The sequence below is a fragment of the Camelus ferus genome, chromosome 18, assembly GCF_009834535.1.
Source record: "Camelus ferus isolate YT-003-E chromosome 18, BCGSAC_Cfer_1.0, whole genome shotgun sequence".
NCBI classification, from domain to species: domain Eukaryota; kingdom Metazoa; phylum Chordata; class Mammalia; order Artiodactyla; family Camelidae; genus Camelus; species Camelus ferus.
Genome location: NC_045713.1, coordinates 13,211,685 through 13,236,584, shown reverse-complemented (window position 1 = coordinate 13,236,584; position 24,900 = coordinate 13,211,685). Strand labels below are relative to the sequence as shown.

General features: G+C 56.4%; 1 protein-coding gene across 4 annotated transcripts; it reads left to right on the top strand.

Annotated features, from left to right (window-relative positions):
• The first annotated feature begins 896 nt into the window (after nucleotides 1-896).
• CLCN7 (chloride voltage-gated channel 7) lies at nucleotides 897-24,581 on the top strand. 4 transcript variants are annotated; one of them, XM_032460092.1, is made up of 26 exons: nucleotides 990-1,128; nucleotides 1,922-2,079; nucleotides 8,356-8,427; nucleotides 11,342-11,413; nucleotides 11,515-11,580; nucleotides 11,940-12,072; nucleotides 12,274-12,383; nucleotides 12,997-13,077; nucleotides 13,940-14,002; nucleotides 14,113-14,196; nucleotides 14,712-14,805; nucleotides 15,070-15,134; nucleotides 15,548-15,664; nucleotides 16,430-16,484; nucleotides 16,801-16,861; nucleotides 17,443-17,581; nucleotides 18,483-18,576; nucleotides 19,628-19,797; nucleotides 20,879-20,930; nucleotides 21,109-21,236; nucleotides 21,422-21,507; nucleotides 21,794-21,923; nucleotides 22,542-22,601; nucleotides 22,696-22,872; nucleotides 23,136-23,216; nucleotides 23,395-24,581. In XM_032460092.1, the coding sequence occupies exons 3-26, from the start codon at nucleotides 8,389-8,391 to the stop codon at nucleotides 23,479-23,481; spliced, it is 2,244 nt and encodes a 747-aa protein (XP_032315983.1). In that variant the 5' UTR covers nucleotides 990-1,128; nucleotides 1,922-2,079; nucleotides 8,356-8,388; the 3' UTR covers nucleotides 23,482-24,581. The 4 variants fall into 4 exon arrangements, with proteins under 4 accessions (XP_032315979.1, XP_032315980.1, XP_032315982.1 ...); XM_032460088.1 differs by lacking the exon at nucleotides 1,922-2,079 and having other exon boundaries at nucleotides 897-1,128; XM_032460089.1 differs by lacking the exons at nucleotides 1,922-2,079; nucleotides 8,356-8,427 and having other exon boundaries at nucleotides 897-1,128.
• The last annotated feature ends 319 nt before the right edge of the window (nucleotides 24,582-24,900 follow it).

Genomic DNA, 24,900 nt, shown 5'->3' with positions numbered 1-24,900 from the left:
GAAAGGGCAAAGCTAGGTCACACGGATGAGAAAACACTTATTCTGAAAGAATGTTGTTCTTAGTAGTTTCAGAAACATCATTGTACAGTGATCATGGGGAAAATTAAAAATCCTGTTTGGCTTCCTTCCTCTTATCTTGGTTTCAGTTTTGGTTTTATTGTGAATTATGTGGGAGAAGGGGTTGTCTTCTCAGCCTGGGAAAGTTCTAAAGAACTTTTAAAATCTTTTTATTTTTAAATTTCTAATAGAAAGAAAAAAGCTACAAGAGGAATACATTGCACATTGTATATATTTACCCTACATCTATCACGTGCTAACATCTTACCACATCACGGCCTGTTCCCCTGAGTGTCTCAGTGTGTGTCTCCTGAGGAAAAGGATTTTTTTGATATGACTCCCAGATGAAGATCACTCTTGGGGGACTGAGTGATGCTATAACACTACTACCAAATGCACAGTGCATATCCAATCTTTGCCAATTGTCCCCAAAATGCCAGGGCCACAGCAGCCTTTAGTTCCCATCTTTTAAATCTCCTTTCAACTAGGGCGGTCCCTCAGCCTTGTCCTTCACGACACCAACACTACAGAAAGAGGTGCCCAGCTGTTTAGCAGGTGTCCCTCAATTAAGGTTCATCTGAAATTTTCTCCTTGCAAATTTTCTCCTCAGTGAAGCTTTTTCTGCAGGAGGGCCACAGAGGCCATGTTGTGTCCTTCTCAGCACAACCTTTTGCTACGTGGGGATCGGTCCCGACAGGCGGGTGCCTGTTGCTGGATGGAGCCCGCCCCACTGCCTGGATCTGCCGGCGCCGGGGGTGGACTACAACTCCCAGAAGGGCCCGCGCTCTTCGCGGCCGCCGTCGGGGTCACTGGGCGCCGTCGTGTCACGTGACCACCGCCCGGGTCACATGGCTGCGGCGCGGGTCACGAGAACAAACACGGCCTCTGCGCTTCCCGGCCGGTCCTCAGCGGCGGGACATGGCCAACGTCTCCAAGAAGGTGTCGTGGTCTGGCCGCGACCTGGACGATGACGAGGCGGCGCCGCTGCTGCGAAGGGCGGCGCGGCCCGGGGCGTCGGCCGGGGAGGCCACGCCGCTGCTGAACGGGGCCGGGCCAGCGGCCGCCCGCGCAGTGAGTCCGGGGAGAGGCGGGCCGGGTTGGGTCTGCGCCGCGGTCACCCATGCCAGTAGCCGGCCTTGCGGGGATGCGGCGAATCTGTGCTCAGGCAGAGCCCTTGGCAGAGGCAGGAGCCGGCCCAGGGCCCCGCTTGGCAAACGGCAGGGCGGGCTCGGACCTGTGCCCCGGGGTTCTGGAGCCTTGGGAGAAGGTCGGCCCAGTGACCAGCGGGGTCTAGGAGCCGGCCCATTACCCTTGGCGTTTATGAGCCTGGGAGTGCCCACTCACAAGCTGCTGTCGTGTCCTCCACGGCACGAAGCTAATTTATTTCCTCACGGTTTATTCCAAAGTGGATTTAAAGGGAAGGCAGGTGGTCTTTTGCTCCGGTGACCTTTTTCTTTTTTTGTTTTTCCCAAGACTGTGATAAATACATGAGCAACTATTTTTGTTGGGTCGTTTTTTGAACCCCCAGGGGATTTTAAAGAATTTAGGTCGCAGAGTCTGCTTTTGCAGTGAGAATAACTGAGGGACTGCTTTACAGGGAGTGGTACAGGTCTTTGGGCGATCTTAGTAACGACCAGTATGTGCTTTCAGTTTCCCTTAGTAGTTCCTTTAAATTGAAGTGTGCAACCAGACACAGGAAGGCAGGTCAGAGTGGTTGAAGTGTGCTGTGCATCTCAGTGCTGCAGTTTGTTATCTTAAGTGAATTTTCATGTGTTGTGTTAGTCTAGAGTTAATGAATTTCTTTTGTTGGTGGCTTGATCCTACTCTGTTTTGTGATTATTTCATTTTCCTTTTCCTATTCCAGATCTGTCCTTTAAACACTTGTGTAGTGTTTAAACGTGAAGAAAGACCCAAACATCTGGCTCTGTCTCTAGAACTTATATTTAGATTTCTCCAGTCCCTGGGAAATACAGCAGACACTGAAAGTCAAAGTCTGCTCTTTGAGTGGAATCTTCTGCTGAGGTGCTGAGGTGCTTTCTGTGTCTGCATGACAAGTGACTTGAAGGGGCTGCTGATTTGCAGGGGTGGGGATATGGATGGTTTGTTATTTTCTTCTCGAAACGTTTCTTTTTTCGTCTTTAAGGGAAAGTAATCTGAAGCTTACAAAATAGAAGTATGAGCCTGACCTTAAGGATTGACAGATAAAAAGATGGTAAACTTTGAGGCTGAATTTGGGTTGATTTCAGAACTGAATGTGCTTGGGGTTTCCCACTTCTCTTTGCAAATAGATAGAGGAGTTGGCTTTTTTTGAAAGAGCCTGTTGATCTCATTCCTTAAAACTCATTCCCTTAAAAAGATCTTTGCAAGCCTTTTTGTGTGCTCATTTGTATTTAATAACAACTGATTAGCTGGTCGAACAATTTAAAAAGTAACTTACTGTTTATCTATCATGTGCCCGGCTGCATGCAGTTTGCCAGGAACACAGAAGTGCAGTGATGGATCTTCCTTCCTGCTAGCTCCAGGCTTGTGGAAAAACAGGCCCTGTGTTCCTGAGGGCGGTGTGGGGGCCCTAAGGGCAGGGGAGGTCCCATTTGGGTCCAGTCTGAAGAAGTGCAAGCTCCTCAGGCAGGTATATAGATGGGAAAAGATAAAGCGGGTGTGTATTAGGGAAGTGAGTGGCAGTGGGGAGTGGAGGCGGGGAAGAGAGCTGGGTTGCTGGCTTTGAATTTGGCTTGATCTTGTGGAGAATCCTGCAGGAAGCTGGAGAATCCAGCCTTTAAGGATCCTTAGACCTCCTTGTGCAAACTGGTTGGAAAGGGGAGATGAGGGGCTCTGGGCGCTCAGGAGCTTCGCTCTGGGCTAGCAGAGGCAAGTTCCTCAGCCTCCTGTGTCTCAGGTTCCTCCTCTGGAAAAACGCTCATACACAACCAGCACAGTGCCTGTCACAAGGTAGTAAACGTTAGTCACTCTCAGTGGTGTTAAAAACAGCAGCAGGGAAGTGTTTGTCTTTGGGGGTGCTATTGACAGTGTGACTGCACTGCAGCCAACTGAGCCTGGCTTTCTTGGGGGAGGGTCTGCCCTGGAGCTGCGTGCTGGGGCCCTAGTGTTCTGCAAACTGCGCCTTGTAAGCTACTCTCAGTCCAGGGTCATTTGCACCAAAATGACAACCGAGGCCAACAACCACCCTGTGGCAGTGTTTTGGTGAGCTGGACACAGAGCTTGTCCTGCCACCTCCCGGCCCCTTGGGATTGGTTGCAGGGTGTCCAGAGGGTGAGGGTCAGCCTCATGAGGTATTTGCTCTGGGCCGAGTGTGGTGGCCCGGCTGCCCTGACACGCGACTCTGTGACAGGGCCTGCCCTGGTCAGGCTGAACATGGGGGTCGGCCTGAGCTCAGCCTCCATCCATCCGGAGCTAGGCCATTCAGAGCCATCTGTGGATTGCTGTTCCCTATCTCTGGCCCTCAGCGTGTCATGCCTGAGTGTGGAGTGTGGGCCGGTCATCCAGAGAATTGCTGTGCATCCGGCCCTGGGACAGGGAGAGGGTGAGGTCAGCCCACAAATCACGGTCATGTATGTGGGAAGTGGAGCATTTTGAGAACTGACAGAGGGAAATCTGAGCCGGAAACAGGTGCTCCAGGGGTGGGGGTGGGTGTTTGCAGTATTTGTAATACAGGTCGTTTCTGGGACCTCCGCTTCGGGAAGCTCTGTTTGAGACACCCAGAGGGGTGGGACCCCCCAGGTTAGTGTTTACAATCAGTCCTGGGGTCTTGCTACTCTAGGAACTGTGGTGTCCTGCCCTGGTGACCCAGAGCCACAGACCATAGTCTGAGAGTGCGGCCGGGGCAGCAGTGGTGGTGCAGGGAAGCTTCAGGGGCCTGTCACCCGCCATCCCCACTGGCCTCCTGAGCTCTGCTCAATGTAAGGGAGCGCCCTGTCTTTCTCCCAGGTGGCTCCCAGCACCAGGGGCAGCCCCTCCAGGAAGTCCCTCTGCCTCAGTGTCCTTCTGCTGTCCTCCCTCCTCTCCATCTACCCTCAGGCCCACTTCATAGAGTCCAGGCCGGCCACCTCAGCTCCCTCCCCCTAGGGCTCTCTGAATCTGTCTCCCTCAGGCCTTTAGTAGCCCTGTCCAGGGCCAATGTTGGTGGCTCAGAGTCTGGGGAGGCAGGAGAGGCTGCAGGCACAGCCAGACTGTGCAGCGAGCTGAGGGCCAGGGTGGGCTCAGACCTAGTCAGAGGGTCCTGGGAGGCGTCCCGGGCAGAGGTTGCAGTGCTCAGGATACAGGTGGCAGCAGGGGGGCTGTTACCACTTATCCTCCCAACCCCCACGGGGCCCAGGCCTCTCCCTGGGGCTCTGTCATCGTCCTCTTAGTCTTTGTCACTGTTTACACTTACGTGGGGCAGCTTGGTTTTTCTCATCATTAGCCCCTGGCTGTGGAAGCTCTGTGTCCTCGTGCCAGATGTAGGGCCTGGAGATGTTAGAATGCAGAGCAGCAGAGAGGGCAGATAGCCTTTAAAATTGTTGTAAAACTTAATTGTAAGAGTATTTAGCACTATTTACCATCTTAACCATGTCTAAGTGTATAGCTCAGTGGCACTAAGCACATTCACATGGTTGTGTGACCATCACCACATCCATCTACAGACCTTTTTCATCTTCCCTAACTGAAACTTTGTCCCCATTAAACACTAACTCTCCACCCCACCTCCCAGCTCCTGGCAGATGCCGTTCTTTTTTCTGTCTCTATGAATTTGACATCTCACAGAAGTAGAATCATACAGTATTTGTCTTTTTGTGACTGGCTTCTTTCTCTTAGTATAACGTCCTCTGGGTTCTTCCATGTGTGGCATGTGACAGGATTTCCTTCCTTTTTAAGGCACAATAATACTCCATTGTATGGAATGGACCACATCAAGTTTATACATTCATCTGTGGTTGGGCAGTTGAGTTGCTTCCACCCACTGGCTGTCATGAATAATGTGGCTGTGCTCATGGGTGTACAAGTCACTCTTTGAGACCCTGCTTGCAGTTCATTTGGGTAAATAACCCAGAGGTGGAATTGCTGGATCACAAGGTAGTTCTGTGTTTAGTTTTTGAGGAACCGCCAGACTTTTCCGCAGTGGCTATGCCCCTTTACATTCCAGCAGCCAGGCACAAGGTTCCGGTTCCTGCACATCCTTGCCCACACTTGCTATTCTGTTTTTGGGTCCTTACCATTCCTCACAGGTATGAGGTGGTAGCTGGTTGTGGTTTTGATCCGCGTGTCCCTGATGTTGAGTGACGGTGAACACGTTTCTGTGTGTTGTTTGGCTGTTTGTATATATTCTTTGGAGAAATGTTCATTCAAGTCCTTTGTCCGTTTTTTAATTGTCTGATTTTTTGCTGTTGGTTTGTAGGAGTCCTTTACAGATTCTAGATATTAACCTCTTTTCAGATCTTCGATACGTAATATTTTCTCCTGTTCTATAGTATGTAGTTCTTTTCCATTCTGTTCATTGTTTCCTTTGAGGTACAGAAGTTCTTCAGTTTGCTGTAGTCCTATTTGCATATAAACTCTTTGGATGGTTAAATAATTCTGGATTCACAGGAAATTGAAACGACCCCCCAGAGAGGGCCTGTGTGCCTTCCCCCAGTTTCGCGGGGTGGTTCCTTCTTCCTTCACGATGGTACAGTGCCCAAACCAGGCATTGATGTTGGCCCAATGCCTGTGTGTAGCGCTCCGCCCTTGTGTCATGAGTGTAGATGCGTGTGAGCATGTCCATCAGTGCCTTGTCCTGCCTCATAGAGTCTCCCTGCCCCCAGTCTATTCTCAGCCCAAATGTCTGACCTTTTAAGCACGTTGGGTCACTGGAAAGGCTCAGTAGGAAACCTTTCCTTTCTTTCCAAAGCATGGAGGATAACCTCTAGGCTGTTGTGCATATCAGTAGGTTAAGGAACTACCAGTATTTGACTTGCGTTTAAGAAAAGAGAAACACACAGCACCCAATAAATTGCTGAACTTAAACAGTAAATGGCTTTTTTCATCAGAAAAGATGTTTCCTAAGAGATGCCTGTAAAGTTCAGAAAAGAGACGAATTAAAAAACGTGAAGGCACTGGAGGAGGGAGAGGGTCCGCCCGAGGCAGCCTGGGGTGGCCAGGGCTTTGCCCCTCCCCTGCACATCGCACACTGCCAGGTCCAAAGCGGAGCTCTCTGGGCTGCAGACTGCATGCCCGCCTGGCATCCTCCCTGCTGTAGACCTGTCGTTACCTGAGCGAGCTGAGTCCTCACCATCTGGACTGTCCTGCCTGCCTCTACCCAGGCCGTGTGCACGGTCCCAGCCTGGCCCTTTGGAGACAGTTCAGGTGCCAAAGGAACTGCTTTAGGGAGGCAGACTTGGTGTGGTGGGAATGATTGCCGGGTGCAGTCGATCAGTGAAGAATGAAATAAAAATGGCCAGACTGCCTTTTTCTTGTGGCCTCCTTCCGTCGGGTCGGATTGCAGAAGGGTTTTTCTATCCTCTTTCACAATCCGACTTTCAGTTCTGCCTCTGGAGGTGTCCCCGGAAGGGCATTCCGTGTGCTATGGTCAGGCTGGCGGCCAGCACACCCTTCCTGACGACACACGCCTGTCTGGGGAGCAGAGGCTGCAGCCAGCTCTGGACCGCCTCCTGGTTTGAGTTCTCTCTAGAACCGGATCCTTTCTGGGCCAGCAGACCAGGCACTGCTGCCCAGGCTTGGAGCCGGGGCCCGCCCTGTCTTTCTCATCAGCCTCAGCAGCTTGGGGGCATCACCAGTTGTTTTTAAGAGAGAAGACAGCTGTTTCTGTCATCAGCTACCTGTCATACCGATGACGGTGACGGGATATACGTAAAGTGCAGTCGTGCAGGCGGAGCAGGATGATGGCCAAGTGAACGTGCGCCTCACAAGTTACCACCTGTTATGGGGTGCACAGTGGCCCCCTGGAAGATCTCTCCATGTCTAACCCTGCAACCAGTGTGGGGGGCCTCATGTGGAAGGAAGGCCTTTGCAGCTGCAGTCCAGTTAGGATGTGATCAGGCTGGTGTCCTCGTGGGAGAGGGGAGTCACACACACACGGGAGGCTGGTGGTGACAGAGGCAGAGATTGGAGGGATGCAACCACAAGCCAAGGAGTGCTGAGGATGGCCAGTGCCCATCAGAAGCTGGAAGAGGCAGGGAAGATCCTCTCCCATGACCCTGAGAGGGACCACTGCCTGTTGACACCTTGATTTTGGGCTTGAGGCCTCCAGAGCTGAAAGAGAGTATGTTTCTCCTATTTTAAGCCCCTTAAACAGTGTGTTTGGGTACAGCAGCCTCAGGAGACTCAGACACACCCCCCAGCAGAGTCAGCCAGTATCCCTGAAGCCCCCTCGTGTGTCCCTGCCCCTCCCCATAGCAGTCAGCCATCAGTGACCACTGGTAGCAGCAGAGGTGAGTGTTGCTGACTTTAAACTTCCTGTGTTGGAGGCACAGTGTGCCCTGGGCTCGTGCTCTCTGGGCTGCAGTGTGGCAGGCGCAGCAGTGGCAGCCGGATGAGATGCAGGGCGCCCAGCTGCACCTGCAGCTCAGAGGAGCACGGGGTCATGTTTCTGTACAGTATGTTCCATGCAGCATTTGGACCTACTCATGCCACAGCGTGACTTCTGGTTTCTCTGAATCACAAATGTGAGCGACCTGTGTTTCCTACTCCTGGCCTCCACTGTGCCTAGGCAAAGGAATGAGAAGTCACACACCTGGGTGTTTGTCTTCTGTGGTTGACCTGCCCCAGGGGAGGAGGTGCCTTTGACTGTGCGTCTGGGGGGCCAGCCTGGAGGCCAGTGACAGGTCCCCACCTGGCAGAGCCACTCGGTCTCATAATGGAGACACACAGAGAAAGGACTTGAAAAGACTTGGAGGAGGGGAAACAGGAAGGCTTCTAAAGGAGGGGCCCTGGACCACCATGGTTTTCTAAGCCAGGGAGGGAAGGAGGCCAGGAGGACACGGGCGTGGTCGTCCCACAGCCCTGGGTTCTGGCTGGTGTCTTCTTTCCAGTCTCTGAAGGGCCCTAGAAGAGGGGAGGGCAGGGCCTCATCGGGTACGGAAGGCCTGGGCTTCCCCTCTGGAGGCTGGACTTCTCAGTGACAGACTTTGGGTCTTGGCAGCGAGCCTGGAGTCTGGCACTGGCCCTGCTGGAATCCCCCACACAGCAGGTGTGGGTCTGTGCTCCCACAGCAGGGCAGGCAAGGCCAGGACATTGGTGGGGGGATGTGCATGGTGCAGAGTGGCCCCATAGCTAAGTGGCCCGTGATCTCTCTTCTGCTTCTAGTCGCCCCATTCGGCATTTTTCCGGATTGGACAGATGAGCACCTTGGAGCTGGACGATGAGCTTCTGGACCCCGTAAGTGGTGGTCATTCCCTGTCCCTGTGGCTCCCATGTGTGCTGGCCTGGGGAGGTCAGGCCACTTCTGTGGAGCTGCAGCCAGCAGGGGACAGACAGTAGACACCAAACAAAAGGAGGGCAGACAGTGGTTCTGTGCCGAGCTCAGGGACAGACGTGGACTGCAGAGCCTGGGCCACCAGGAAAGGCTGCTCTGGGGGGCTTCGTTCCCTGAGGCTGAGCCCAATGAGCAGAGGTGGGGGGGGTGCCTGTCTGGCAGGGAACGTTGAGCGAGCTATGCACAGGTGGGGGCAGGTGGGAGCCCCAGGTGGCCTGGAGGGGGCATCTCAGGCTGGTGGGCCCTGGGACATGAGTAGTGTCCCCCTTTTCCTGCCCCTGCACGGGGGCTGAGCTGTCCTGCAGCTGCCAGGGGAGCATTTCGTGAACTCCCCACCCTGCCCCCACCCCCCGCCCCGGACTCAATGTTTGACCACCTCCTTAAGGGTATCTTGTAGTCCCGATTTGCGTTTCCCTGCTGCTTCTGCTGCTGGGCATCCTTTGTGTGCCCATGGCCATCTCTGTCGTCCGTATCTTCTCCGGAGAAACGTCTCTTCAGACCCCGTGCACATTTTTCAGTTGGCTGCTTGTGTTTCTGTAATTGAGCTGTGAGAATTCTTTCTGTGTTCTAGATGCAGATCGCTCATCAGATACTTGATTTGCAGAAGCTTTTTCCTGGCCCATGGGTGGTCTCCTCACTTTCTGCCTGTGTCCTTTGAGGCACGAAAGCTTTTAATTTTGACGAAGTCCATTTGTTCTATATTTTTTCTTTTGCTGCTTGTGCTTTTGGAGTTATATTTAAGAAACTACTGCCTAATCTGAGGTCACTTCTGTCTTTTCCTGTAAGAGTTCTACAGTTTAGATCTTTGTGGTTCGTTTTCACTAATTTCTCATGTAGTGTAAGACAAGGGTCCAACCTCATTCTTTTGCATGTGGAGACCCAGTTTTCCCAGCATCATTTCTTAAAAAGACGACTCATTCCCTCTTGAGTTGTCTTGGCACCATTGTCGATGGGCAGTTGCCGTAAATGTTACGGGTTTATTTCTGGGCTTCGAGTTGTCTTCCATTGACCTCTCAGTCTGTCCTTGTACCTGGGCCACTCTATCTTGATGACTGTAGCTTTTGGTAAGTTTTGAAAGTGGAAAGTTTGAGTTGTCCAGCCTCGTTCTTCTTTCTCAAGATGGTTTTGGCTATTTGAGATCCCAGACCCCTTGCGTGTTTCCACGTGGAATTTAGGCTCAGCTTGTCAATTTCCTCAGTCCCCACCAGCTGGAGTTTAGGTAGGGGTGGCATCAAATCTTCATATCCAGTCTTCCAGTCCATTCGTACAGGACAGCTTTCTATTTACTGAGGTCTTTAATTTCTTACAACAACGTGTTGTAATTCTCAGCATATAAGCCTTTCACTGCTTTTGTAAAACATATTTTAGAAATAAGTTTATTTTATGTATCTTATTTTTTGTGGTATTATAAACAGAGTTTTCTTATTTTCACTGAGGGTTCTTCATTGCAGGTGCATAGAAATACGTTTGATTTTTGGGTCCTGGTCTCGTATCCTTCAGTCTCACTGAATCTGTTGTCAATTCTGATTGTTTGTAATGCACTTCAGGGGATTTTCTACAAGACCATGCCATCTGCAAAGAAGATCTTGTTTCACTTCTTCCTGTGCAGTCTGTGTGCTACTCACTTATTTCTCCTGCCTGATTGTCCTGGTAGCACATCCAGGACAGAGCTGAGTGGAAATGTCCTGGCTTTGTTCCTGATCTTGGAGAAAAAGCTTCAGTCAGTTGTTCACCACTGAGCATGATGTTGCCTGGGGTTTTTCTGTCTTGATCAGGCTGAGGAAGGTCCCTCTCTTCCTGGTTTATTGAGTATTTTTATCATGAAGGAATGAATTTTGTCAGATGCTCTTTGTGTGTCTCTTGAGGTGTTCTTGTGGATTTTGTGCTTTATTCTACTGAAACAGCTTCGAACCGTTTTTACTTTCACTCCAATTAATCCTCTGATTGTCCAGAGACCACCTGAGTGTCCCACACACATCACTTCATTTTGACGCTAACTGCCTGGCGTCAGCACAGACCCCGCAGGCTGAGGGCTCAGTCCAACAGACCCCCTACCTCAGACACCAGTCATAAGTCCAGGTCATCAACTGTGCTTCTGACCCACCAGCTGTAAATTGGGTTCCCGCGACCCCCTCCTCAGGGTACCAGAATGGCTCATAGAACTCAGGGAAACACTTTGCTTTGTAAAGGACCCATGACGTGGGAACAGCCAGATGGAAGAGATGCACTGGGCAGGGATTGGAAGGGGTGCAGAGCCCCCACGCCCTCCCCGGGAGCTGCCCTCCCCACACCTGCACATGTTCACAGCCGGAAGCTCCCTGAACCCCTTCATGTTGGGTTTGTATGGTGACTTCAGTACACAGGCACGACTAATTAAATCCCCGGCCGTTGGTGATTAGCTGGGTCTCCAGCCCTCTCATCCTGCTTTGGTCTTGGCCCCCAGCCCAGCCCTCTCATAGCACAGACCCGCTCATCACCCAGAGATGCCAGGTTCAGGGGGCTGGGGGGAGTTAGGAGCTGGTGCTGGAACCTGGGACGTAGACCACAGACAGCTTACATTAATCAATTTTTTATGTCACCCCACCTTACATGCCTGGGAAGTGTGTGGTGCAGTGGCCCAGACCCTGATCCACCCTGTCTCATGGAGGGTTTTGTATCTGTGTTCATTAGGGGTGTGTGTGTGGTTTCCTGCCTTGTGTCCTGGTCTGGCTTTGGTGTCAGAAGAGTACATGCCTTGGGGATGGCACAAGCCCCACCCTGCATTTTGCTTCCTTCTTGCCTGTGCGGGGTTATCAGCTCTGCCTTTTCCTCCCACAGGAGATGGACCCCCCTCACCCTTTCCCCAAGGAGATCCCACACAATGAGAAGCTGCTGTCCCTCAAGTATGAGGTGAGCCCCCTGCTCCATGCCCTGCCCTTCCCCACCGCACCTGCCCTGAGCCTGCGGGTGGAGGTCAGTCACTGGTGTGTCTCTGCTGTCCTGGTCTGCAGAGCTTGGACTATGACAACAGTGAGAACCAGCTGTTCCTGGAGGAGGAGAGACGGATCAACCACACGGTGAGCCTGGGCTAACCGCCGGCTGGCGTGCACCTGGCTCCACTGCTCAACCTGGGCGCAGCAGTGCAACCCTGCCTCCCCCTCTTCACCCCCTGGTGCCCAGCACAGGGAAGGGTGTGTGTGTGTCACTTTCGCATCGCTGAGAGGACTGTTCTTTGTAGCGTTAGCATCTGAGTACGACTTGGCTGGGAAGGACCATCCCCCCGCCAGTGCCCTACTGTCTCTGAGACGTTGATGGGGCTGCTCTTCCTGGACTCGGGGCCCGAGGACAACAGTGTGTGGTGGGGGTCACCAGAGCAGCTGTGTGGGACGTCTCACAACCGCGCCCGCTTGTGACGGGTTCCCCTCTGCCCCCTCAGGCCTTCCGGACAGTGGAGATCAAACGCTGGGTCATCTGTGCCATGATTGGCATCCTTACGGGCCTCGTGGCCTGCTTCATTGACATCGTGGTGGAGAAGCTGGCTGGCCTCAAGTACAGGGTTGTCAAGGACAGTATCCTTTATTTGGTCACCTGAGTGAGCGGACTAATGGGAGGAGTCTCTGACCCCAGCAGTCTGCTGTCCTTGACGGGGTGTAACTGAGTGGGGGCTGCATGTCTGTGGGGGATGGGCTATAAGGTGTCCCTGAGACCAGTAGGTGCTCCATTGTGGAGGGGCACCCAGGGTGATGCTGTATGGTCCTTGATGATCCCAGATATTGACAAGTTCACAGAGAAGGGTGGGCTGTCCTTCTCCCTCCTGCTGTGGGCCACTCTGAACTCTGCGTTTGTGCTCCTGGGCTCGGTGATCGTGGCCTTTATAGAGGTAGGTGGGCATCCCTCCAGCTCACCCCTCCACAGTGTCTGCCCATGAGACTCATGGGTTAGACTCTGGTGGAATCCGATGTCCGGTGTCAAGCAGTTCAGCCAAAACAACACTCCTGGGCTCTGCCACACAAGCCCACGCCCACCCCAGGCAGCAGGGACCAGGGCAGCACCCAGCAGCCCCTGTCTGGGGGGTGCTCCAGATGTGTGGGTCCGACCCGCCTGGGGTGCTCCTTCTTTCCTCCCTTCCTGTATCTGCCACTTTCTTTGCTCCTCCTTGGTTGTGGGGCATTGGAAGGAAGAAGGGGCAGTGTCCAGAGCTTCTGTCTGGGGTGCAGTGCAGTGGGCCCCAAGTATATGTTGCGTTCTGCCCCTCAGTGTGTGTGACGTGGACCTCTTGTCATCCTGCCCCAGGGGACACTGGGCCATCTTCATCTCTGCCCCCTCTCCTGCTCCCTACAGAGTTTGCTCCCCTCAGGGTCGCTCTGCAGGTGGGTGGAGAGAGGCGAGAAGCCCCTTACCCGGCTGCCCGTCCCGTCCCCTCTCCTGTCTGGGCTTCATGGGGCATGCCTTCCTGGGCCTTCTTGGCTCAGTGTTGGCCCCTCTACTCATAGCCGGTCGCCGCTGGCAGCGGGATCCCCCAGATCAAGTGCTTCCTCAATGGGGTGAAGATCCCCCACGTGGTCCGGCTCAAGGTGAGGTGCGTGGCGGCCCCGCCGGGAGTTCAGGCTCAGCCCAGGGGGCCGCCTTGCTGGGTTAGAAGGATCTCGATTGTCCACCTGTGCCTCCAAAACTCAGCCAGGCCCTTGCCGTTTGCCGCTGACGAGCTTGCATGCAGATGTGCTGAAGGGTGTTGTGTGACCTTTCTTTGGAAAGTGGTGAAACTGTCTCATACGTTTTGAATGATACAAAAACACTTAAAAGGTGCGTCTGTTATGATTGTGGTTGCGTAGACGTGTTTTGAGTTTCACATGGTAGGTTAATATTTCAGAATGAGAGTAGCTGCGTGGGAATGGCGAGTTTTTCCCTTGTTTCGGAACTTTCTTTAGTCTTGTTGTACATGATTTTCTGGGCACCAGTCAGGTTTCCTCCCACTTCCAGGTGTGCAGGTCGGCGTGCCTTGGCCTGGTGTTTGCTGGAGGCCTCTTTCCTGCCCCTGTCCAGGGAGGAGGTGCTTCTAGGAGCATGGCAGGTGGTCCACTCAGGGAGAGGGCTGTGCTCAGTGCCCTGCAGCCAAAGAGTGGGGCCGGCCTCAGTGGCTGGGAGCTCAACGTCCACTCCAGGTGGGCAGGTGGCACCAGTGCCCCAGGAGGGCACCAGGTGGAGGAACTCGGAGCATGCAGGTCTCCTTTGTGTCCACCACCACGTGGCACGGAAGGTCCGAGGAGGCGAGAAGGCAGGAGAGCACAAGCCCACCCCCGGGACCCCCACTGCGGGTGCTCGTACCCGCTCGGCGGCTCAGTGGTTAGGGTCCCCCATGTGTTCAGTCTGTGGCTCAGGTTCTCAGATCGTGTGTGCCCTTTAATCAGACTTGGGATGTCATCTTTTGTGTTCCAGACTCTGGTGATCAAAGTGTCCGGCGTGATCCTGTCCGTGGTGGGAGGACTGGCTGTGGGGAAGGTAACGGAGCACGTGCGCTGCCCTGGCCTGTGTCCCTCTGCGCCCACGGGGCCTGGGCTGGTTTTTTCTGGAGCTGCGCCATCTGAGTGCCGCTGTCTCATGCCTTCTAGGAGGGGCCAATGATCCACTCCGGCTCCGTGATTGCTGCTGGGATTTCCCAGGGGAGGTCAACATCACTAAAGCGAGATTTCAAGGTGGGTCCTCACTATGCCGCCCATGTTCAGGGTGAGGGCGCGACTGCCCCCACGGCTGGGCCCCCACCCCTCCTGCAGTCTTGCCTTCGCCTCTGAGGGTCCCCAGTGTCTTGTCTGGAGTGTTGAGGTCTTGGTGCTCTGTGTGGGTGTGTGTTTCTGTGTGGAAATGGCCCGTAGCTCTAAGCAGTAACGTGTGACCTGGAGGGGAGGTCAGAAAGGACACAGGTGTGGGCTCCAGGTGCTCAGTTCTGTGTACGTCGTGCACAAACCACGGAGTTTAGTAATTGCTATGAATAGTGGTTTTCTCTGTTTGTGGGTACGCAAGGAAACTCTCTGTGATTTGTTCTCTTCAGTTCTACAGTCCGTGACCCCCCTCAGCTGATGGGTGGTTAGTCCAGAGACACCCCTCCCCTCTCCCCTCCCCTCCTCACCTCTGGGCCCGTCTTCTCCCTTCCTGAGAGAGGTACCCTGGGAGGCGCTGGCTACCACCTCTCTTTCCATCTGTTCTGGCTCAGATCTTCGAGTACTTCCGCAGAGACACAGAGAAGCGGGACTTTGTCTCGGCAGGAGCTGCGGCCGGAGTGTCTGCTGCGTTTGGGGCCCCTGTGGGTGAGGAGGGCAGCCTTGCCTGGTCTGAGAGCTCTGTGACAGCCTGTGCTGGGGGAGCCAGGCAGTCCCTGCCATATGAAGGGTTGATCTTGCGTTTGTGGACTGAGTGTTGGGTTAGGGTATGGGGTAAGCCTCCCAAGAGGCCTGGATGGCTGTCTCTGCTGTGGGCTTGGTGCCCCAGAGTCCAGGGTGTGGGTAGCAGTGAGTGAGGGACTGCCTGTGGCCTGGTCGGGTGCTTCAGTGCTGGGCTGCTGGCTGTTCCAGGTGGGGTCCTGTTCAGCTTGGAGGAGGGTGCGTCCTTCTGGAACCAGTTCCTGACATGGAGAATTGTAAGTGCCTGGAACGGCCACTTTTCTGGGGTCGGGCAGCCCCGATGCTGGGCCTCCATGGTCGGGTGGACACCTGGCTCTCGGACTGCACCTGAACCTCCCATCGGCTGGGTCCCTGAGCTGTTGGCCTGGTTCTCCTTCATCCTTATCAGGATCCTGGGACCTCCGCCCCCAGCTCAGCCAGCAAGGCTCTGGCCTGCCTTCCCTCAGCCTTTGGAGGGTCCAGGTGCCTCCCAGATGACAGGAGACAGATGGCCCTGGTGCTACAGTCCTCCCAGTCCTGTCCTCCTGACTCCATCCTTCCAGTCCTGTCCTCCCAGTTCTATCCTCCCAGCCCTGTCCTCCCGGCTCTGGGCTTGGCCACTGTGCCCACTGCCACAGCCCTGACGGTGCATGTTTCTCTCTACCTGCAGTTTTTTGCTTCCATGATTTCCACCTTCACCCTGAATTTCGTCCTAAGCATTTACCACGGAAATGTGTGGGACCTGTCCAGCCCTGGCCTCATCAACTTTGGAAGATTTGACACCGAGGTAACCCGCTACATCACCCACCTCACTCTCTGGTTCTTTCTCTGAGAGGGGCCAAGGCCGTTTTTACTCAAGGTTCAGCCTAAGGATTGAGGCTTCTGGGATGTTCTAGCTCTTAGCTGTGGGATAGAGCCCTTGTTTGTGAGCCCCGAGGCTGGAGATGCTCCAGGAAGGCGTGCATCGGAGCTGGCCGCCAGGGTGGGGCACCCATCAGCCAGCAACCGCTTCAGAGCCACCTCAGGGCCGCAGACTGTTGGACAGCAACACCAAGACTGGCGGCCGGACTCCTGCAGCAGCTTCTGGAAGGCGAGCGAGTGCTGGTGGCGTGTCGGGGGATGCTTGGGCCTCGCACTGCCATTGCTGGGATGCTGCGCACAGAGAACCATTCTGGGGGACAGTTCTCACCCATGGACTCGGGACTCTTGGGTGGCCTGGCTTAGGAGCTTCTCTCCCTTAATTGTGTCCCGCTTACTCCTCCTTTGGCAAAAGCTCAGGTCATACCCCTGCTCAAGGGGAAGCAGGTGAGAGCCTCCAGATAAAGCAGGGCTCCGAGCGCCTTCTGGCACAGCCACGGGAATAGGAGGGCAGTCTGCTGGGATGCCTGGCTTTTACTCCGGCTTTTCTCCTGCAGGACCTGTAGGAAAGTGCCAGGTTCCCATGCAGGTGGGCCATGTCCTGTACAGTGCCTGGTCCAGAGTCTGAATATGAATAGGAGGGGCTGGTGACAGTTTTCTTAACAGGATGCCCGCTCTCTCCCTGTCTGTGCAGACGATGGTGTACACGATCCACGAGATCCCCATCTTCATTGCCATGGGTGTGCTGGGTAAGGGCGGCTTCGCGCACGACAGCACCAGACAGTGGGGACCAGGCCTGACCCAGCTCCAAAGGCCCCCATTCCTGCCTGCCGTCCCATGGCCAGTGGGGAGGGAGTCCAGCCCTCGGGACCAGAGCTCTACTTCTGGTTGATGAAAGCCCCTCAGGAAGTAGCTGGGCCTGGGCAGTGTTCCTTTCTCTGTGAAAACCTGTGGGAGACAAGCCCTCTGCCCGTTAGGTGTTTCCACACTGTCCCCTCCTGTCTCCTGGGCAGCCTCCTCCTCTCTTCCCCAAGTCCTGAATATGCAGCTTCTTCCTCGTCCCAGGTGGTGTCCTTGGAGCCGTGTTCAACGCTTTGAATTACTGGCTGACGATGTTTCGAATCAGGTGAGAAACCTGCTTTGGGGACTGAGTTGACAGGTGTGACCACATGGGGTGTCTGGCAGTTGTGGGCCCTGCGCCCTCAGGTTGGGTGGAAGCCACACGCTAAACAGATTGTTCTGTGGTGGTGTGTGTGTGAGGGGACAGACCAGCAGGGCCGGGGGCCAGGTGGGGCCTGGAGGGCAGCCCCCTGGCAGGAAAGGCACAGCCATGGATCTGGCATAGCCCTGCGTTGAGGGTCTTCTGGGCGTCTCTCAGCCCTCAGGGCCCTGGGCCTGGGCATGTCGGGGTCGACACAGGTCCTTCTGTTGGTGGAGAGCCATTATTGGAGCTGGTTTTCTGAAACCTGCGGGGCGGGTCTCGGTCTCCTTCCTTCTTGTCTTCTTTTGCCAAGTTAAAATGCTCTCGGGGAGCACCTGGAAGATAACTGGAGAGTGTTCGGGTGTCTGGGCGGATTGCTGATTAAACGTGCTGTGTCACTCTCCTGATCGGGGTCCTGGATGGCTCTCCTGAGTCGCAGGCTCTGGATGCCCTGGCCGCTGCCCTAGCCATCCCGCAACCCGGTCCACCCTGGCTGTTTGCTCTAGGTACATCCACCGGCCCTGCCTCCAGGTGATCGAGGCCATGCTGGTGGCCGCTGTCACGGCCACAGTCGCCTTCGTGCTGATTTACTCTTCCCGGGATTGTCAGCCCCTGCAGGGGAGCTCTGTGTCCTATCCCCTCCAGGTAGGCAGCCAGGGACGGGGGCTGGGTTAGGGCAGGGTGGGCCTTCCCAGGGGCCCTTGCTTCCTCTCTCCGTGGGGCTGCTGGCTCAGCCCAGCTCCAGGCATGAGCAGGCGTCATGCAGGCTGGGGTCTTGGCCCAGTCCTCCTGGAGCAGTGGCCTCACAGGCTCTGCAGGAGGACTGCAGAGGTGAAGCTTGCATGGGCCCGCAGGGGCAGCTGTGCACACGAGCTCACTGTGGCAGGATTCACTGCAGCCCTGGTGCCCAGCATCGACGAACAGTCGCATAATGGATCCACTCAGCTCCAGGGAGGGTCGGCGCACTGACATGGGCTCCTTGCATGGCTGCACCTTGACAACATGCTGAGTGAAGGAAGCTGGGCAGCAGGGACCACACATGTGGGAAACGTCCAGAATGGGGCACACCCACAGAGAAAAACAGATTGCTAGTTGCTGGGGGTGGGGAGTAAGGACTGATGGGCCCGTGTCAGGTGTGGATCTGGGGCCCTGGATGGCTCTGGCAGGGTCGTGGGGTTGACACATGAGGCTTTGCTTGGAGCCCCTGCTCTGGGTCAAGGCCTTGAGGGGCTCACAGTTTTGCCCAGCCTGGGGGTCCCTGGGCCTGTGGCACATGAGCTCTGTGAGCAGCTGCTCCAAGTGTGAGCTCTGGGGTCCACATGTGCCCAGGGACAGACTTGCTGTCCAGCCCAGGTATACTGCTGACCAGCCCCTACAGGGCTGGACATGCCTCTGAAGCCCTTGCCGTTCCTGAGCCTGTCTCTTGGGTCCTGTGTACCCTCTGAGACAGTGGCCTGACCCTGCCTGCTGTGAGGTTGGTACTTAATGCTGTCCAGGCCGAGGTTGCCCCATCCCAACTGGCCTGTCTTCTCTCCTGACCTCGCAGCTCTTCTGTGCCGATGGCGAGTACAACTCAATGGCCGCAGCCTTCTTCAACACCCCGGAGAAGAGCGTGGTCAGCCTTTTCCACGACCCCCCAGGTGAGTGCCTGTGCTCTGCGCTCTGTGCTGTTGGCCTCATGTCCCCACTTGGGCCCATCCCTTCTGGCCTCGTCTGCAGCCAACACACAGGCACTGGGCCCAGGCCTGGCTGACACCTTCTGGCCAAGTGTCCACTGTGGGCAGAGGTCACTGCCTTGCTGCAGGGCTAGGGTGCACCGGAGCGCAGGGGCTGGCAGCCCAGTGTGGGCTGGTGGCCAGTACCTGGGAGGGGCCGGCTAGGCTCCCCACGCTGTCTCCTTCCCTTCCTGGAGGGTGGCCACTGGGGCCATCTCATCTCCCTAGATGAGTTTTCCTTCTGGATGCTGCTTGCAGGGGTCACTTTCGGTCAGAAAGCAGCCTGATGACTCAAAACACCAACGCTGAGGCCTCACCTAGCCACACATTCTTAATGAAAAACAGGCTCTGGACGCAGACCTGTCTCACTGCCAGAGGGGGGCCTGCTGTGTGCACCCCCGAGGGCTGAGCAGGCTGCTCTGTGACGTGTTCGCCCTTCCTGTCTGCCGGCTGTCTACCTTGTCTCTAGTTGCTTCCTGCTTCAAACATCACCATTGGGAACTGCTGGCATGTGGGGGGGGGCACAAGTTTATGAAACTGAACAGAAAGGCTTTTAAATGTGGGCAAAGCGAAGCCCTTTCTAAAGCACTGAGCAGGGCCCTGTGGGCGTCACCAGGCCTGAGCGTGCTGATTCCGGGGTTCCTTGACATCTCACATCTGGAGTTGCCAGGTGTGGGATGGTGGCTGTGGCCTCCCTCCTGCACTCACTGACCCCCGGTGGTCTGCCCAGACCTCGGCAAGCAGCTTTCCTCAGCCCAGGTCAACACCCTGCTGGTGGCCTTGGACCTCGCCTGCCCCAGCCCCCTCTCTGCCCCACCTGCAGGGCGGCTGGGCACCCACCTCTGAGGGCTGGGTCCCCAGGACCCCGTACACTGGCCTCTGAGGATGGGGAGATTCTGGGGGTTGGGGTGTGGCCAGGCAGCCCTTCTCAGGGTTGAGTCTACGTGGCAGGCCCTGGCCAGCGCCCTTTCCGCAGGCTCCTACAACCCCATGACGCTTGGCCTCTTCACCCTGGTCTACTTCTTCCTGGCCTGCTGGACCTACGGGCTCACGGTGTCGGCCGGTGTCTTCATCCCGTCCTTGCTCATCGGGGCCGCCTGGGGCCGGCTGTTCGGCATCTCCCTCTCCTACATCACAGGGGCCGCAGTGAGTGGGGGTCTGTGGGGATGAAGCCGGGCTCAGTCGAGGCCACCATGGATGAGAGCAGGGCTCGTGTGTGTGACCAACAGGAAGGGTGCATGGGTGATGAAGAGAACACGGTACGAAAGGATGCAGGCAGGTGCGGGAGTCCGGCCCTGGAAGGTGCAAGGCCCAGACCTTGGGGCCCCAGCACTGCCTCCTGGCCCTCCTCCTCTATCCTGCCTCCATGGGCAGCTTGGTTTTTATTCTGTGAATTTCTCATTTTTATGTTAGTCGTTCAAATGAGACCTAAAACCCCATAAGAGGGGCACATTGAGCCTCCCCTCACCTGTCTCCAGGTCGCGCGCATCCCAGGTTCCCTTCCAGATGTGATTTTGTGGGCTTTTTAATTGAGATGTGGTTCACATACCGTAACATCCATCATTCTGAAAGCGTACAGTTTGGTGTTTCCTCATACATTCGGGGTTGTGTAATCATCACCGCCAGGATGTTGCAGAACATTCTCATCACCCGCAAAGAAACATGTTCTCGTTAAGCGGTCACGTCCGTGTCGCCGCCTCAGCTCTTGGTGGCTACTAATCTGCTTTCCACCTCCTTGGGTTTGCCTGTTCTGGTGGTTGGAGATACGTCAAATCACGCTAAGTGGCCTTTTGTGTTTGGCTTCTGTCACTGAGCTTCATGTTTTCAGGGGTCACCTGTGTTGCAGCGCAAGTCGGATTTTTGCTTCTTTTTATGCTTCCTTGTGTGGTGCAGGCCTTATGCCCAGAAGCTGGTCACTGCACACACACGGTGCGGCCGGCCTTCCCCCTGGACACCTGTAGCCCTTCCCTCCAGGCCATGTGCCCTACTGTCTTACCTGCCGAGTTCTGCAGCGCCCGCACACGGCAGAGCTCACTCAGTGCATCCCTGAGCCAGGCACAGCTAGGGTATTTCCAGACTCAGGTGGTGCTACTGCACACTGTTTTTTTGTGTAAAGTATTAAGATTCCCTCCTGGGCCCATGTGGCTTCCACTGGCATCAGTACATTCTAATGGGTTTGGGTAAGGGACTGCTACACCCCCCAACACCTTCTCTGTCTTCCCCACAGATCTGGGCAGACCCCGGCAAGTATGCCCTGATGGGAGCGGCTGCCCAGCTGGGTGAGTGCTGGCTGCCATGGGTGGGGCAGGGTCACCATCCCCACCTGGTGCCGCCTGGAGGGATGGTCCACAGGGGTGAATGGACAGGACTGGGCTGTTCAGGGGACACGGGAGGGACTGATGGAGTAGCCTTCAGAGGCTCATGACCCCCAACCCTCCCCCCTTCCCGCCTGGGCAGGTGGGATCGTGAGGATGACACTGAGCCTGACGGTCATCATGATGGAGGCCACCAGCAACGTGACCTACGGCTTCCCCATCATGCTGGTGCTGATGACCGCCAAGATCGTAGGGGACGTCTTCATTGAGGTCTGGCCAGTGGGGAGAGGCCCGCCTGTCCCCACTGTCGCTTGGCAGCCTCCTCCCCATGCCCCCAGCCTTGGCGCCTGAGGCTGAGGGGACTGGGGGATCTGCAGCCACAATGAGGGGTGGGGAGAGCTTGGAAGCTGTCCCCCAGGCAGCCTCTGGCATCAGCACGCCCACCCTCTCCCCAGGGCCTGTATGACATGCACATCCAGCTGCAGAGTGTGCCCTTCCTGCACTGGGAAGCCCCGGTCACCTCGCACTCGCTCACTGCCAGGTACCCTGAAGAAGGCCTGCAGGCTGGAGCTCCCTCCCCACACTCAGGGTGGGGTGTGAGGGATGCCGGACACTCCTGGGAGGTCTGGTGAGGGCTGCCTGGAGCAGGACTTCAGCCCAGGACTGGTTTTCCCAGGGCAGCTCCTGGGAGGGTCTAGGCTCCCAGCGCCTTGTCTTCAGGCTCCCTTCTCCCAGCCGTTTCTGTCTGTTGGGCTTTGACTGCTGTGAAGAGACTGTTTGGGAAGCCCCCCACGGCCGCGTGGGTCACGGCCTGGTTTTTTCCGCAGGGAGGTGATGAGCACACCGGTCACCTGCCTGCGGAGGAGGGAGAAGGTGGGTGTCATCGTGGACGTGCTGAGCAACACGATGTCCAACCACAACGGCTTCCCCGTGGTGGAGGCCGCCGATGACACCCAGGTACTGGCCTCACTGCAGGCTGCCTGCAGGGCAGGAGGGGACTGGGGCTCATGGTCTCTCCTCGTCACCTGAACTGTCAGGTTGAGCAGGGCTGGGAAGCGTGGTTCCCGTAAATATGGAAACCCTGCTTTGGGGTTCATGAGAGAATTCTGGTCACGTGGCTGCGAAGGCGTGGGTCCCAGTGAGCGCTGTCCCCTGGTTGGGTTATTGATGCATCCACATGTCTTGCAGTCACACCCCAAACTGCACCACCAGCTGAGGAGTCGCTGGGATTTTGTCGGGAGGTCCTGACAGAATGTGCATCCCACTTGCCGTGGTGCTTCTGTTGTCTGGGTCGAGTCTCATCAGGTCCTGGGTCTGTTTCTCATTCTCAGCATACTTGACTCTCAGCACCTCATCCCTACTCAGCGGTTCTGTTGCTTCTCCCAGGCGTTCAGGGATAAGTGAGCTCGTGCAGGTGAAACGCCTGTGGCCTGGTCTGTAGGTGGTGACCAGCATCGCCGGGGAACCTGGCCGGAGCTCCCAGGCCTCCTGGTGCTGCTGCCTGGGCCCGCTACCCACCCAGCAGGAAGGGTGCGAGGCCCCCTACAGACACCAGCGTCTTTCTCTCTTCCGCAGCCAGCCCGGCTCCAGGGCTTAATCCTGCGCTCTCAGCTGATCGTCCTGCTGAAGCACAAAGTAGGGCATCAGGTGGCGGGAGACGCCTGGTGGGGTGTTGAGGCTCTGAGGCGCCGCCACCTGCTGCCCGCCGCCTGCCGCCCTCTGCCCACAGGTGTTCGTGGAACGGTCCAATGTGGGCCTGGTGCGGCGGCGGCTGAGACTGAAGGATTTTCGTGACGCCTACCCACGCTTCCCCCCGATCCAGTCCATCCACGTGTCCCAGGACGAGCGGGAGTGCACCATGGACCTCTCCGAGTTCATGAACCCCTCCCCCTACACAGTGCCCCAGGTGCCTGCTTGGGCTGCAGGGGGGCTGTGGGGGGCTGTGGGGGAAGTTCTTTCAGAGCACGAGTATGGGGGGTGGCGGGGTGTGCAGAGTAGGACATCCCAGGCCAAATCAAGACAGGGCCTCCGGTGTGGAGGAGAGGTAGTGGTTCACTTTGTACCATTCTGGCACCAGTGGGCCGTGTGAGGGTGGCGGCAGGTCCTGCCTCTGCTCCAGTCTTGGTGGGTTGGGGCTGGCAGTGAGCTGAGGCTGTCCCCATATTGCAGGAGGCGTCCCTCCCGCGGGTGTTCAAGCTGTTCCGAGCCCTGGGCCTCAGGCACCTGGTGGTGGTGGACAACCGCAATCAGGTGAGTGCCATGGGTGGGGCATCCGCCAGCAGGGGTTGTGTTCCTGGCTCGCCTACTGCTTAGGCCCACATGCCTACTCCTGGGTCTCCCTTCTGGCTGTGCTACCCCCAAAACATAGGGCAGGGGTGTCCACAGAGGCAGGGGCTGCTAGACCAGTGACCTGGCTTTGCTTCCGCAGGTGGTCGGGCTGGTGACCAGGAAGGACCTGGCCAGATACCGGCTTGGGAAGGGGGGCCTGGAGGAGCTCTCTCTGGCCCAGACGTGAGATCCAGCCCTGGCACTTCCCCCGGAACCCCCACCTCATTCCCCAGGCAGCATGGATCCAGACCCTGGGGACATCCTGGCCAGCGTGTGACTCTTGTGGGCTCTTTGTTTGCATTCTCACCCCCATTTCCTCACCTCCTGTCTCAGCCCCTCAGTTTTCACGCGCCAGCCCCCTGTTCCCTGATCTCTGGGGAGCATTTTGTGCAACTCTCCCTGAGAGCTTGTGCGTGCTCATGCGTGTGTCTGTGTGCGTGTGATTATGTGCCTAACAGCTGGTTAGCTGAGCCCTGTGGGTCCAAATGCTGCAGCCCCCAGGACGGAGCCATTGCTGCTTCTGTGCCCCCTGTCATCCTGGGGGCCAGTGCAGAAGGACTGCACCCTGAGCACTGGCAGCTCGATGTCTGGGCAACTTCAGGCTGTACTAGAGGCCTTGGATCTTGTTCTCAGCCCTCAGCTCAGTCTGCAGCCATGAGGTTTTGGGTCTGAGCAGAGAGAGACCCAAGCTGGACGCAGGGAGGCGAGGGCTTAGGGGAGCAGGACTGCCCTGGAGAGCAGACCCCAGAGCTGGACTCCTAGACTCGACACATATCCCCCCTGGGCCACACCCCACTCGGTGCTGTGGACCTGGACCCAGAATCCACCTCTGCCTCTGTCACTGAGCCTGTGTGGATGGCACGGGGATGGTGGATCTCTTCAGCATGTGGGGGCCCCCATGAGCCTCCGAGGATCCCTGGCATGAGCCAGTGTTCTGGAGCAGCTCTGCTTCCAGGGTTGGGGCAGGTGAGTTCTGGGATGGGCTGGTGAGCCCAGAGCAGAACCATGCCTGTCCTGGGCTGGGCAGGCCAGATATGGGATCCTGTATCCCCAGTGCCCCACCAGACTTTTTTTCTAAAGTGACTCACCCCCTCCCCCGCCCACTTCTGTAATGAGGAACATGTGTGCTGTTGTGGGTTGGCAGGTGCTGCACTTCAGTTTTAGCCCGTTTCAAGGGGGTGGGGACCTTGAAAGGCTGCTCTCTTCCTGGTGGGGGAGCCCTCTGGGGAATGTAGGGGTCCAAGTATGGGTGTCTGAATGGGAGAAATAAACAAACTGTACACAGACTGCTGGTGCCAGCTTCCTCTTTCCCACTCGGTATGGACCATGGTCCAGCATCCTGAGATTCACAGGCACTCTGGGGGTGGGGTGACCCAGAACGGGACTCTCCTTTCTGTGCATTGCAGATGGGCAGTGACCCAGGGTGGATGCCCCTTGGGGGAAGAGGGGACACAGGTGATAGGCTCAGAGACCTTAAGTGGGAAAGAACCAGGGGCCTCCCCATGTCCCACAGGAGGGGGGCCCCCAGCCACCATCCTCATGCAGATGTCTGGCCTGATCGCTCTTGGGAGTCCCACAGAGCCCTTGGGGAAGGCTCTGTTTTCTT